At 39.4% G+C, this 14,681-nt stretch overlaps 1 protein-coding gene across 1 annotated transcript in view; it reads right to left on the bottom strand.

Moving 5' to 3' along the window:
* The window catches only part of LOC109405833 (uncharacterized), a 403,151-nt gene that overhangs the window by 15,559 nt on the left and 372,911 nt on the right, over positions 1-14,681 (bottom strand). Inside the window, exon 5 of the mRNA XM_029870293.2 lies at positions 70-299. Coding sequence (XP_029726153.1) covers positions 70-299 — 230 coding nt within the window. The remainder of the gene's footprint in view (positions 1-69; positions 300-14,681) is intronic.

Below are 14,681 nucleotides of genomic sequence, written 5' to 3'. Positions count from 1 at the left end.
GATGAGGAGAAACATAAGGAAAACTCTTCAATAGAGCAAAAACCATTAGATAAACTCGAGTAAACTTACCGAGCCGGAAGTGCGGCGGGCACTTGCAGATGACCAGATAGTGGGACTTGCCGGTCCGGGAGTTTTGCAGCGCCAGGATGGACCAATCCTTGGGGGCCCGGCATTCGCGCAGTTCGTTGGTGTTCTCGCACGTCTTCGCCAAGGTGACGGCCTTCCGCTGGGCATTACCGACCAGCTTGATGGTGTGGTTGTCGTCTTCGTTCAGACTGGCCGAGCACGGGTCGCGGTATCTGTGCAACGGGGGAAAGATAAAGTAGATAGGGCTGCGATTAGACTGGAGGTTTTGAACGGTTTGGAGAGAAGGATGAATAAGGTTCAAGAACGGTTCTCAGAGGATGAGCTTCAATATCTAAAACCACAGATAACAGATGTTTATCCTAGAACAGAATTTGACTCAAAATTTGTAAAAACTGTAAAAACCAAATACGTTGCTCACTGCTTCCATCTGTACAACGAATTGCTGCAGTAAATGCTACCTGACAGGGATTATTTGCGTTTGCCATTTGCACTCAAGCATTATGAATGCGCTCGTTGCGCCATCTGTAAATGGTTGCCAGTTAGGTTTCCTTATTGAAATGACGTTTGACAGGGTTTACACACATTTTGTATGCTAGCATGCACGTCTGTTATCTGTGCTAAAACTATCCAAATTTGAAATCGTTTATCAATGAATTCAAGTTTATGTTTACGTCTGCAAGAAGTTGAGAGTTGGTCCCAGCCCTGTAGGTGTATTAACGAACAAGCTTTTTCCTGCTTACATCCTCCATGCTCAACTCGATCTGATTTTTATCGTGTAGATCAGTTGAGCTATGTTTGCTAACCAGGCATTAGCACGTATTAGCATGTGCTATATTCGCCGCCGGAAGCCGTCGGCAAATTGTAGGCTCAGTTCGTTGTAACCGTTGAAAGCCCATACTTTCAATCACAAGCGAAGCGAACCAATTGATCCCGTATCTAAAAGTGTTCCCATGTCAATCACGAAGTGCGGATCTTAATTGGCAAACGCACCCGGGATGCAAACATTGCACTGAGAACCAGTGGTTAGCGTCATGGTTATAAACTGCAGATCAGTTCGTTTGCGTTGAAGTTGATATGATCTAGTTATATTGCGGGCGCCCGCTGTTGTAGGATTACTATTATTTGATTATTGCGGAATTGGTCAAAGATTATCGCAGTCACGATCAGACTTAAGCTGATATGCTGATATGCATACTGAACTTATAGTTATTGATGTGCAAGGCGAGGAAAACTGTTGGTTGAAATAAACTTCCTAGCTCTTGGATCGGCACTGCTTTCTAATGATCAACTAACCCGAATCATGCATTGGGGCCATTAAGATCCATACAACAGGCACACTGAGCGAGTATTGATCCAGAGTGGTGAGCTTGAATCAAATTAGTCGAGCGAATGCAAGAAGGAGGTCAAAGATCAATCGGAGCAATACAGTTGAAAGCCTATTGAATATCGCTGCAACCTCTTTGTTTGGCACAAGGATTTGAAATTAGGTTCTGAATGAGAGAATGAGATAGAATGAGAGATGATTTGACAGAGCATGTTATTATTTCAAACATACCTCGCGTTTAGTATCATACAGGTGTATCTACAATGATCGATTTCTCTTCATCGATTTTCTCTTCGGAGTATTCCGGAAAATACGACCAATATTCAGATGATCTCTCGCTGTATTTCGGTGAAGGACCACTAGGACTAGCATCTAAAACAACAAAAAACAACCGAGAATGATTCGCCGGCCATAGAGTTACTAACCAAAGAGAAAATCGATGAAGAGAAATCGATCATTGTAGATACGCCCGTATGATACTAAGCGCGTATTACGGATACCTATGATGACAGACGAGTTCTCGTCAGATTTGAACAGCTCGTTTGGATTCGAGTGGAAGCCTCAAAAGAGGACTAGCGCTAAGCTGTAATATTCTGAGAATACTTCGCATGTGTAGCATTTTGCACACATAGAGAGGCAAACGTTCGAACTGTGAGGTAAGAATTCGAGTTTTGTAAAATTTGTTGGTAAAATTTTTCCGAAATCTCTTAAAATAAGAAAATAAGCGAGATCATGCGATAAAAGTTGTAAAAGCTTCTCCCGTTTAAATTAATTTCCGGTAGGAAAGTGGAACCTCTTAACAGGGGTCCTATTTTGGGTACTTTTCTGCTATAACTCAGCCAATTTTGAACCAATTGACACAATTTTTGGAACGTGGTGAGATACGTATAGCACAGATAACAGACGTTTATACTAACATTCAAAATGTGTGTTAACCCTTTCAACCGTCATTTCAATAAGGAAACCTAACTGGCAGCCATTAAGAGATGTCGCAATGATCGCATTGATATCGCTTCAGTCAAATGGCAAACGCAAATAATCCCTGTTAGATAGCAATTACTGCAGAAATTCGTTGTATGGAAAAAAGCAGTGAGAAACGCAATAGGTCTTCCCATTTTGTTCACAGGTTTTGAGGTAAATTAAATTAACTAAACATCTGTTATCTGTGCGTATAGCATCTAGCCGTGTACAAAATTTCAAGTCAATATTACGAAAATATAATGAAGCACTACAGATGCACATTGAAATATAGCATATTGTAGTGGAACCTTACAAATGCGTAATAAATTAGGACATCACAAATGGACAAACACAGCACAGAACATAAATGTTGCCCTGTTACCCTAATGGATAACAATTTCCGATGACAGGATGCCGAGGTTTCTAGGTTGCTCCATCAATCAATCCTGTAATGGTATTTTCTCTGGCAGGTTGCCTTTTGTTCACAGCATTAATTGCTTTCATAGCTTCAGTTTTGTCTAGGAGTTTCTAATCCTAAGGGGGCATCCCGATTTCGGTTTCATCACTATATAGTTCTATAACTTGAAGTCTGTGCCAGGGAAAGGTTTACATCTCTAGTACCTTATCACGGCCCGAAATGGCCTGAATGTTGGCAATCGGAATAGGATTGCAGGCTTCCATTCTGCCAGAACCCTATAAATGTGCATTAATATTAGAGGAATATTTACAAGTTAAAATAGCACATTTAACACATAAATAAAACTTGTAATACAACCACACCCAACGGAAAAGAAATTTTTGTGGATGAAACCATTCACAAAAATTTCGTACCTACTCAAATTATATAAAAACTTATATAAAGGTACCTTTAACATATGTATAACTAACTTACATCCAACTTTAACAAAGCAACTCTTCCATGGAAGACCTTAAAGTTGGTTCGGCTAGACCTACGATAACAGAAATGCAACACTGCAACTTAAATTATACGCAACACTGCAACTTAAGCTAAACGCAACACTGCAACTTAAACTATATGCAACACTGCAACAAAACTGTAGCTAGGCTCCAATCCAAATCGAACAGAGAATCTTCCAATATAACTCAAACAAAACCTCCAAATCGATCAGAGAAATTCCAATGTTGGACCATCGATCTTGGAATAACTGCATAATCACAAAGCACATGATATCTTACTTCACAACGTAGTTGTGCAGATCACTGCAAGTGTTCATGGCCGTAACGTATTTACACTATTTACAATGCCCACGTGGGTTTTGCGGTTGGGCGCCATAACATGGACACCTACAAAACCCGCCCCACGTTGGGCGCCATTATTACGAAAAATAATGAAGCACTACATATGCATATTAAAATATAACATTATAGTGAAACCTTACAAATGCGTAATAAATTAGGACATCACACTTGGACAAATACAACACATAACATAAATTTCGCCCAGTTACCCTATTGGATAACAATTTCCGAACCCAGGATGACGAGGTTTCATAAATGTTGTTGGTCCATCAGTCAATCCTGTAATCGTATTTTCTCTGGCAGGTTGCCTTTTGTTCACAGCATTAATTGCTTTCATAGCTTCAGTTTTGTCTAGGAATTTCTAATCCTAAGGGGGCATCCCGATTCCGGTTTCATCACAAGAGTTCTATAACTTGAAGTCTGTGCCAGGGAAAGGTTTACATCTCTAGTACCTTATCACGGCCCGAAATGGCCTGAATGTTTGCAATCGGAATAGGATTGCAGGCTTCCATTCTGCCAGAACCCTATAAATGTGCATTAATATTAGAGGAATATTTACAAGTCAAAATAGCACATTTAACACATAAATAAAACTTGTAATATCAATTGGTTTGGAATTGACTGAGTTATAGCAAAGAGTGCCCAAAATATCTGCCACAGCCCAAGTGGCTACCCTATGATATATTTAACCATAATTTGTGTGAAATCCAGATCGAACATTAATGTTTGAAGGCATTACATGGCGACCGTGACATGATCAAACTGAGCAACGTTCGGTTATGGAAGAACGCTAACTTTTTCTTTTTCCTAGTACACACCAATCGCTTACAGCAAAGCAAAAAAGAAAAAAAAAACAGAAGAAGGAATTGTCGAATTTTTAGCAATATGTTACTTGAATTCACTATCCAGCACAAACGTGTGCCCTATCAGCAGAAATTGCTGGATTATTATTATTATTAATATTTATTAAAGACACTTTACCACTTATGTGGCATTCGTGTCTGGAAATTGCTGGATGTTTTAAGAAAATGGTACTGAAATTCAGCAAATTGTATTGTTGAATGCATTAGGAATGGAATAAATCATCAAAACTTTCGTATTTCGAACTCCAGGAATGAAAACACTCACTAGTACTCAGATACACTCTCTTGCCATTATCTCAGCTTAGTAGCCTGCTAACAAAAAACAGTGTATGGACGACTTTTACCTTGCAGTTTTATCTAAACTTTCCCCGAATAGAGTAAGGGTCACAAACGCATATTGAAGCCGTAAGATAGCAATGAAGACGGCTATTCACAACATGAATGCAAATTACGCTTATGCCTTTTATTTTGTTTAACATACTTTTAGATAAAACTATAGAACTTTTAGATATAAACTATACGTCCGATTTTAAAAGTCGAAGACTCATTCAAAAGATAATGAAACTTTAGACGTGATTTGGCGGTAATATTTAAAAACAAAACGTACCTATGAAAACTTATCCTTAAATTGTAACATTTTCTAAATGTAAATTAAAGCTTATGGTAGTGTCGCTCGAAATTGGGTCGATTGAAATTTAAAATAAGACCAGGAATATAACCTATTTTGTTTTAGCTTGCAACTGATTTTCACAAAATTTAGCTGAAAAATCTAGAATACTTGAATTGTTTGATGATTGACCAAAAGTTTGGGGTAACATTTGTGAAACATGGAAAAGTGTATTATTCATATCTTCGTCATCTTATTCAATTTTCTTTCTTCTTAGCTTGTTTTGAAAATAAGTAAATAAAGAAAAAAAACCTACGTTTAAAATATGGGAAAAAAGTCATTCGAATATGTATAGGACACATTCTACCGTGACGTTACAACGTTTTGACGCCTTCTTGGTCAGATTTTTCACTATAACCCGTAAATTCGACTGTAAACCCTCAACTATTTTTGCATATTCGGATTCCTTGTAAAATTTCCAATAAGTTCAATCTGTAGAACATTAAGTTTTCATTAGAAAAGTATGTTTAAAATGAGAATTAGTAGCGTGACGTTACAACGTTGTAACTATATCTCTTTAAATTTAACGGTGATTAAATCCAACAATTAAACAACGTTGTAATTGTTGACATCAAGGATGGAAATCTAGTGATCATGATCAGGTTTCGAATGTGTTGCGTTCGAACGGCATCGCGCGATCATAGCAACAACGATAACATTTTGTCGTCAAGCAGCATAACAAACTTCGGTCCGAGAAGAATGATTCGTTCGGCATGTGCGGGCGCGATGTGATCGTTATCATGAAGTCGAAATGATAAATTAGTGATTTCATTCACTTTTTGAGCATTCTTGGTGATTTAACTTCCAGATATGCTTATGAACGTATCATTTCGAATCATGAATGCGGTTTACGGGTGCATAAGTGGCAAACAATGTAATGAATCAAATTTATCATGACTTGTAACATGATCCGATAACGGGTCATCACGCGATAAAGCGTGCATCAGATGCTTTAATTGTTCTTTGATACGAGCACGGTGTGAGGCGTCGGCATCATGCTACTGCAAGAACAAGGCTATCTTGGATTATTCGTATCCTGTATCATTTATCGCTTGAAGTGATTTTCTGCCATCCTTGGTTGACATTTGTGCTCCTAAGCCTCTGATGCACGGTTGGTGTGGGATTTCGAAATATTTGCGGGATTTCCAAATGTTTCTCCATAATTTCAATCTAACTAGCCATTTTCGAATTATGTTGGAAGGAGAAAATGAAGTTATGAAGGAGAAAATAAGTTTTTGCATACGCCCTTTTCAAAACTTAGGTGAGGAATACTGTAAAACATATAACATGAAATACATTTTTAGGTAGAACCTCATACATGAGCAAAATTTAATTTGAATTGAAAAATGACGCGTATTCGCGATTCGTGCGTTGAGCTGGAAATGCTTTATGCATGCATTAGGCAGCATCCATTTGTTACGTAATGTAAGGTAGTGTTATGTTTTACCCCTCCCTCAGCCTTTCGTAACGATTTTTTTTTATCTGAAAACCTTTTGAATTTTGTATGCGACGTAATGCTCAGTCGTACTCCCCCTACCACAATTTGTGAACGGCGCCTTACGGCTTGAGCTGCGTGGTTATTTCGGTTTCTATGTATTACATGGCGACCGTGACATGACCAAACTTGGCAGTGTTCTGTTCCCACTGTTCCCAAATAACTTCAAAGATGCTCTATTCAGAAATCAAATGGGTTATTTACTTGATGTATTATGCCAAGCTCAGAGAAGAGTACGATTCGTACTACATTGTAGACTTGTGTGTATTGAGAGTAATTGTTATTTCGCCTCCTGAATGCTAAAACTAGATAAGGCGCTGCCTATAAACTACATATTTTTATCTAGTTTTTCGTCCGTATTTGAAACATTATAGTTTTATCGGCCATTGTCTACTGCTTGCTACTCAAAGAACAAGGGAGTAGAATGTTAAAGTAGGTAAAGAAATGCAAAATTTGATAGTATTCACTAGACTGCGAACAAGTGTGAAGTTTGTATTTTAGAAGGTGAAAATTAGGCATGGAGACCATCTGTGAACAATGCATCGGATGCGTAAATCCTTTGCCTAACATCTCCAAAACGGAAACGACTTAGTTGATGGATTCACACCACCACACCAAGACAGGTCTTGACGAAGAGATTGCGGTTTCGATAAGTCGTCGAAGAGAGGTGTTCTTCTAACACACAAAAACGATGCGCTCTCGCTGGGATTGGCATCTAATTTATATGAAAGGAGTACGATCTGTGAGAAAGATAACCTCGGAATTTTGAGCTGTCACCTAGGCTGTCTGTCACTACATCTTCGAGTCTGCTCTTGGTGTACACCAAAACCTCCATTTAGGTAATGAGTCGGGACTGCCTAAATAGAATTTTTACCTAAATGGATTCATTACCTAAATGGATTCAGTTTATTACCTAAATGGATTACAAGGTTGCAAAGAAGTTCAACAAGGGAGAGTTACTAGGAGATTTAAAGGAGATCATGCGGAGTTTCAGGTGGCTTTCAAGGAGTTTCAGGAGGGGGTGGGTTTTAGGAGGGGAGGGGCTTCAGGGGCGTTTTCGGGGGTTTTAGAGGATCTTAGATCAGAATTGTCGTTCAAATGACTAGCTGGGCACGAAACACGAAAAACCTTGCGAAAACCCTGCAAAATTCCGCCAGACTGAAAAATTATTGAATGTCGGGTCAAAGTCGGGTCAATTTTTATCGTATGTTGGGCCATTGTTGGACCAACATCGAACAACTGTTGGGTCTATGTTGGGTTTGGTGGCCAAAATAAAAACAGGTGAATGATAGGTTGATGTCGGGTTTGACGTCATCAATGCTGGAGCTGATATCAATTGAATGATGGAAGGATGGTTGATTATCTCAATTTCAGCTGGATATGACGCTGGATACACTTTTCAACAATGCATGGAAGAAGGGGGGGGGGGGTGTTTAAGGGGCAACATTGCATCCCCCCTCCCCCCATACCCACCCCATATCACCACTCACTACTTCTTTCCCATAAACCAATCTTATACCTAATCTTAAGTACTCCAACTGATCTGAACACAATCAAATTCCATTTAGGTAACGTTACCTAAATGGAGGGACCTAAATAGATTTTACCTGATTTTACCTAAATGGATCCTACCTAAATGGAGGTTTGAGTGTAGTGGTAACGCACCTGCCTAGTTAGTAGGAGTCGTGAGTTCGAGTCTCACTGAGAGGACGAGTAACTTTTTCGCGAATTTCACTCCAATTAGTCAATCTCTCACTCAGCGAATGTTTGAAAAGTTCAGTTTTTGGAATTTAGCATTCTTATGTGAACTCTTGAAGTCCGGAAGCTGCACAAAGAAGAAGGAACCAATTTTCCTTCTCATTGATGGATATATGCAGCTTTCCGTCATGAAGAATATTGAAATTAATTTGCGATTCAAATAGGGTGAGATCTTTCTTATTTTTTTGTTGTTATTATACAATTTTCCTAACTAAACTTGACCATGCAACTGGAAAAGATTAGTAGCGTTAGCCTTTTTTTTCGTTTCAGAGAGCGAGTATAGGTACTTAAGCCTAGCCATAAGGCCAGGGCATATGATGTAAATGTTGTAGTCTCATCCTAGGAAATCATGCTGGTGTGCAATAATCTTCTTAGCTACGCCACTCCCAACGATTTTATATACACACCAAATCACCTTGAAAACGAAACAGTTGGTACGGTTGTCCCTGTTTCTTCTTTTGACGTATTCAAAAAATTGCATCAATTATGTTATTCATAAGTGGATAATCTCATTACGGCAAGTTTTTGAACTATCTTCAAACCCAGTAGTCTTCACAGTGGGCCTGGCCGCTTTAATATTTGTACCACATCAACGCTAATATGCTGCAAATATTATTATTTCTTTTTTTGGAGGAGGTATACGACTGGGAGGAAATGTTGAACTTTTGTGGCTTCAATTCTCTTAGAGAAAGCCACAACAGTTCAGTAAATATTAATACTGACAAAAAATTCCAGAAGAAATTCCGATATTTCCTGGATGCTTTTCAATACTGGCTGTGCAAGCACTAGAATAGAATAGAAATATCTGCATTCGTATATCGTGTGGCAGGCACAAATATACTCGACCGGGAATCAAACCCGTCACCCCCAGTCAGCTGTGGCTATAGGGGCCCAGTAGGTCTACGAAATTTGAGTTTAACGGGTCCAAAGACAGTTATGACTCTGAGAATTAGTTACAAAGGTGTCCATTACACGATTCAACGGTACTATATGTTGCCAGAAATCGCTGCTGAAATCTTTGCAAAATGTACAGGATATTGTGATCAAAAGGAAACTGTAGACCGTTCATCCAAAACAGTGAACACAATTCCTTTAGGAATCCTTAGAGAGATGTATAGAGAAATCCCTAGAAAAATCTTTGGATGAATCTCTGAGGAAAAAATAACCTAAAACTTCCAAACAATCCCAATCACTGAGGAAATCCTTGGTAAAATCTCAGCTGAAATTTTCGGTGGAATCCCTAGAAGAATTCGTGGAGTTTACCCGAGGAATTACAGGACGAAACCCTACAGGAATTCCTGAAGAAATCTCGTTAGTATTTTCTGTAGAAACTTTTAGAGGAATTCTTGGATAAATCCCATGAGTAATTTCTGAAGGAATTGCTATTACAATCTTCGAAGAAATCTCTAGATTAATTACTTGAAAAAATCTAGGAAGAATTCTTCGAACAATCATTGGAGGAATTTGTATTGCAAATGATTAGGATTCCAAATGAAACTCCTGGATTAATCCATTAAGAAATTCCTGGAAATAGTTCTGGGGGAATATCTAGAACATTTGCTGAAGGAATCCCAACTGGAATGGCATCTAAGAGAATTTTGGCAGGAATTCTAGAAGAAATCACAAGACAAATTCATTAGCAATAGCAAGAGACATTCCTGTGGGAATACCACGAACAAATTTTTGAGAAATCCATAAAATATATTGTTTTCTCATTGTCGCGAGAAATAACTGAATACATGCACTGGTTTATTTGGATGAATCTCCTGTAAAAATTGTATAGACATAGAAAAGGAATTCCTAAACAAATCCTCACAGGAAATCCCTAGATAAAATCCTAGAAGAAGAAATCGCCACATAAATTGGATATGGATACACCCCTAGAGACGTTACTGTGGAAATTCCTGGGCAAATTTCTGCAAGAATACCAACAAAAAATGCTGAAGGAATCCCAGCAGAAGCGTCTGAAGCAATCCTAAGAAAAACTGCTGGAGGTACTAGAAGAGGAATGCCTGGAAAAGCTCTTATGGAATTCAGAGAAATTTGGAGAATCCCTGGAAGAATCCCACAACTCCTAAAGCAATCCCAGCAGGAAACCTACCACATAAATCTCAGCATAAATTCCTGTAATAATACCAATAAAGGGTTAATAAATCACGTAGATTAAAATGTTGGTCATCTCGTACGTAGAGTTTCGTAAAAGTTTGAAAATTTGCGTGGAGCGAAGAAATTGTGTCATCACTGCATATGTAGTCGCATAGCGTAGTTTCAAGAAAATCAAAATAAACTTATTTTGAACTTTGAGAGTTTCTAAATGTTTTGATATTTGTTATGACTCACTTTTCCTTATTAAGGTACACAGGCTTGAAAGTCGTTATGAAACATGTCGTTGAGGCGTTTTACACCTAAACCTTATTTTACGTCCACTATTGGCTTAGCGTAATAAAATTCTACTGCAAAAATAAGAATCAAAATAGACATTTTTATATTTTTGTACACTTTTTCTAATCACGGAGATGTTTTAAAAAATATAAAAATGTTGAGTTTGCTGATTGACTTGACGGTAGAATTTTTTGTCGCTTAACCAAGCATGGACGTAAAAAAAGGACGAGGTGTATCACATGACGGGTAATTACGGCTTATGTTATATTCTTGTTTGGCACATTCCATCATGTGCAATGAAATCAGTACCCGCCAAGAACTTCTCATTCACGCAATTATAAAACCTCTGTTCTAGCATCTGTCGTTAGTTAACGTGTCGCGTATACCTTGATGAAAGGTTAATATATGCATTTTATGATGAATTTTAATGGTTTTAATTGAAATTTTATCTCACAAGGAAATGTAGCAAAACAGATGGGCCAAAAGTTTTTTTCAACGAGTTGCAAAAGATGAGGGTTCACAGGATGAGTTGAATGATCGTTGTCGAGTTGTAACCACGAGCTAAAATGTGCAGGGATAAAGACATGAGCCTCTTGGCGGACGGACGTCAGATGATTGAAAGCTGGAAGCTGCACTTCGATGAACAGATTGAACAATCTTGCTTTTAAAGAGTTGCATGTTTAATTTTATACAAAAGTTTTTCCTTTTTCATCTTACTTGAACTGCATAATGTTCATAATGCAACTAAAATGGGCTGTATGAGTTAGGGTGCCTGTACCAATTATGGCACTACCTAAGGAAAATTATTTGTACAAAAATAACAAGAAGTCCAACGAATGTCATCAATATGTTAAAATATAGCTTAGTTTCTATACTTTACAGGAAAAATATAGAAACGGAGCCAAAACTACTTTTAGTATATATTACAGCGTGTGCCAATGATAGGAACCCTGTACCAGTTATGGCTATGTTTTTTAACTTCGGTTCCTTTTCGCACTATTTGCATGCATTTCTTATGGGATAAGCCATAATTGGTACACTATGGGGATAAAGGGTGCAAGGAAGCCGAAATTTTAAGGAAAATGATTTATTTCTACCATTTTTTGAGCAAAAGGTGGAGTTTGAATGAGTGCAACCATCTTCTGTGAACGCAATCTGTTGTTCACATTTTTTTTATTGTTGATTTACATCGTTAAAGGGAGAAAATCAACTATGGGTAGTAATTGGTACTATAGCCATAATTGGTACACTTACCCTATATGATATAGAAATTATGATACTGGATTGCATGAACAATATTTATGCAACGTTGTTAACAAATTCAATCACCGATTGCCATTATAACTAGCCACTTCACTGTCCCTGTTCGACACAGCTTTTTATACCTTCTCATTAAGGATCAGCTATAATTGAAAGCATTTACCTTGACATCAACTGGTTTTCCATCACACTATTATCACCGCAGATCACCACCGCCCAAAAGCCAACCACCTCAAAACACACTAAACAACCGTTTCGTCGAAACGGGGCGGCTGGCTAGCTGGCGAGTGATAAATGAGGCGTTACCCGTCCTCATAATGGGAAAAACAGACGATCATCGTCTGCCACTAGGCAGCGGCTCATTAATCGACTTAATTATAACGTTTAAATTTTACGAGCATGTTTCGTGGCTGGAGCTTCGACCGACTGGCCCGGCCGATGTGGTGGCGCCCTGCCGGACATGTTCCGTTCCGTTTCTTGATCGTGATGATCGTGTGCGCATCAGTTCAGTATAGAAACCGTCCGTTGCCGTCTCCGCTACCACGCCACAGCCGCCGACTAACAAGCCGCCTGTCTGTAACTCAGTCGAACACACGCGATCGATGATCGTCGCTTCGTGATTTGAACCCTGTCTCGCTAGATGTCTCTGGACTACTGCGCTGGCTGGAGGTGAGACAGTCGTCGGCCTACTGCGTGTGATCGCCGGTTGAAATTGGACCTGATGGTGTTTTGGTACAGACTACCAGAGACAGCCAGCCGAAGACAATCGCCATAAATGTAAACAATGAAGCGTGAGAAAAAAAACTAAAGCACGCCATCGGTTTGTTTTTGTTTGTTGATTGGTGTTTTCTCAATGGTGAGCCGAAGAAAGGTAAAACGATTGTGAACGTGTACGGCGCATGGAATTGTTCGTTTTTTCACACTTTCACAGCTGATTTGCACACCTGATAGAGGGCAGCACGCAACCTCCAGTTCCCTGGTCGGAAGCCAACGAAGTTGACGTGGGCGACCGCAGAACCATCGGTGCTGAAATCTTGTAGGTAATTCGTGTTGCTTTTCTCTAGGTAAACTTGTCTGCCCTTGTCTTGTAGAAGAAAATGGGGAGCAAAATGTTGCAATTTTACGCGTGTATAAAAGTCGTGATCGGCCGATTTGATTCGACTGGTTCCCTAGCAGTCGTTCGTTATTGATGCTCGGCAGTGGTAGGAACCGGTGTATGTAGGGTATTTTAGTGGCAACGAGGAGAAATCCACACAAGACAGGCACTATCTTAGCCTAAACGATTCCTTAATTGCCCTTTCTCTAGGGCAGTTAATTAACGGAACTATTACATCTGCGCAGAATGAATCATTCCGGAGTACACGGAATTCAATCTCAGTAGGCTAGACTCATTACCATTAGCCGACAATCATCCATCACGAAAGTCTCATCCACGAAGGAACGATTTATGGAGGCTAGCCTGTGAAAGGGAAATGTCAGATGATTGACGCACCGCCGGATCTTCCTCGAAGAACTTGAACCACAACACTCGTGTCGTGTCAGGGGTATTACAACTTCACAAACAACGCAACTAATCGCCATCAGGGGCATGTAAAACTACAAACAATCGTTACCCTTTTTCGACCTCGCCTGGCCGGCCACCCAATCGTCAGACCAACCTTCCTATGCTTTCTTCGCCCGGAGAGAGAGATGCAGATGATATGCTAATGAGCTCAAGCATATATTTACACAAACAATATAATACAGCCCCGGGGGAACGGAGATTGCAGCATCCACCGCCTTCGGAACACCTATATCCCCAGACAACATGAGAGAACGACGAGAACGACAAGTCACGAGCTGTCAGCACCACCGCGAGAACCCATTGAACTTGCGGACAACGGCTAATGGATAGAGTAAGAATAAGAACAGAGTTCAAGCGCAGTATGCCTTGAGGGCCGGATCATCGTATCATATCATATTAGCAGACAGAGGGGAATACAGAAGCTTTGGAATCGATCGTAGTAGGCGCTACCGTTTTTCTTTTGTTGGTTGCTTCGCAACACAACATTCTTCAGAAACAGAACGAAGAGGTCTTGCGGAGGAAATGAAATTCAAACAAGTCGAGGAATTTGCTTACATAATCATTGGTCACGTATCAGCGGTGTCCTACACAGTTCTAATGCTGCACAAGAACAGGTAGAAAGAACGGGATTTGCGGAATTCTTGGCTGGTGGTATAATAACAATGTGAAGAGAGAAACGAAGGTGATTGTATCATTTATAAGGGATCGCACGATACCAAAGGGAAAAAATGAGTTTCAGTCTATATGTTTATAATTCGTCAACAATGTCAACATGAAATGAAATTTAGTTTAGAAATAAAATTTGAATTCAATATTGAACCTTATGCACGTTATTTGAATCACAGAGAACAGACATCCAGGCTAGAACAAATTTCATTCGGAAAGTTGTGTAAGGATTTGAATCTTTACTTGAGTAAGGTTGCAAACCAATACACGATGACAACACTAACGCCATTAAACACCATATTGCCACAGTCAGTGGTGAATTGAAACATTTCAAGTGGTGAATTAAATTAGTATGGGAAATTAATCGATTGCAGCACCACGCTATTGCCACTTGT

The sequence above is a fragment of the Aedes albopictus genome, chromosome 3 (assembly GCF_035046485.1).
Source record: "Aedes albopictus strain Foshan chromosome 3, AalbF5, whole genome shotgun sequence".
Classification (NCBI taxonomy): Eukaryota; Metazoa; Arthropoda; class Insecta; order Diptera; family Culicidae; genus Aedes; species Aedes albopictus.
The sequence above is the reverse complement of the archived record's forward strand: the minus strand, read 5'-3'. Positions and strand labels throughout refer to the sequence as shown.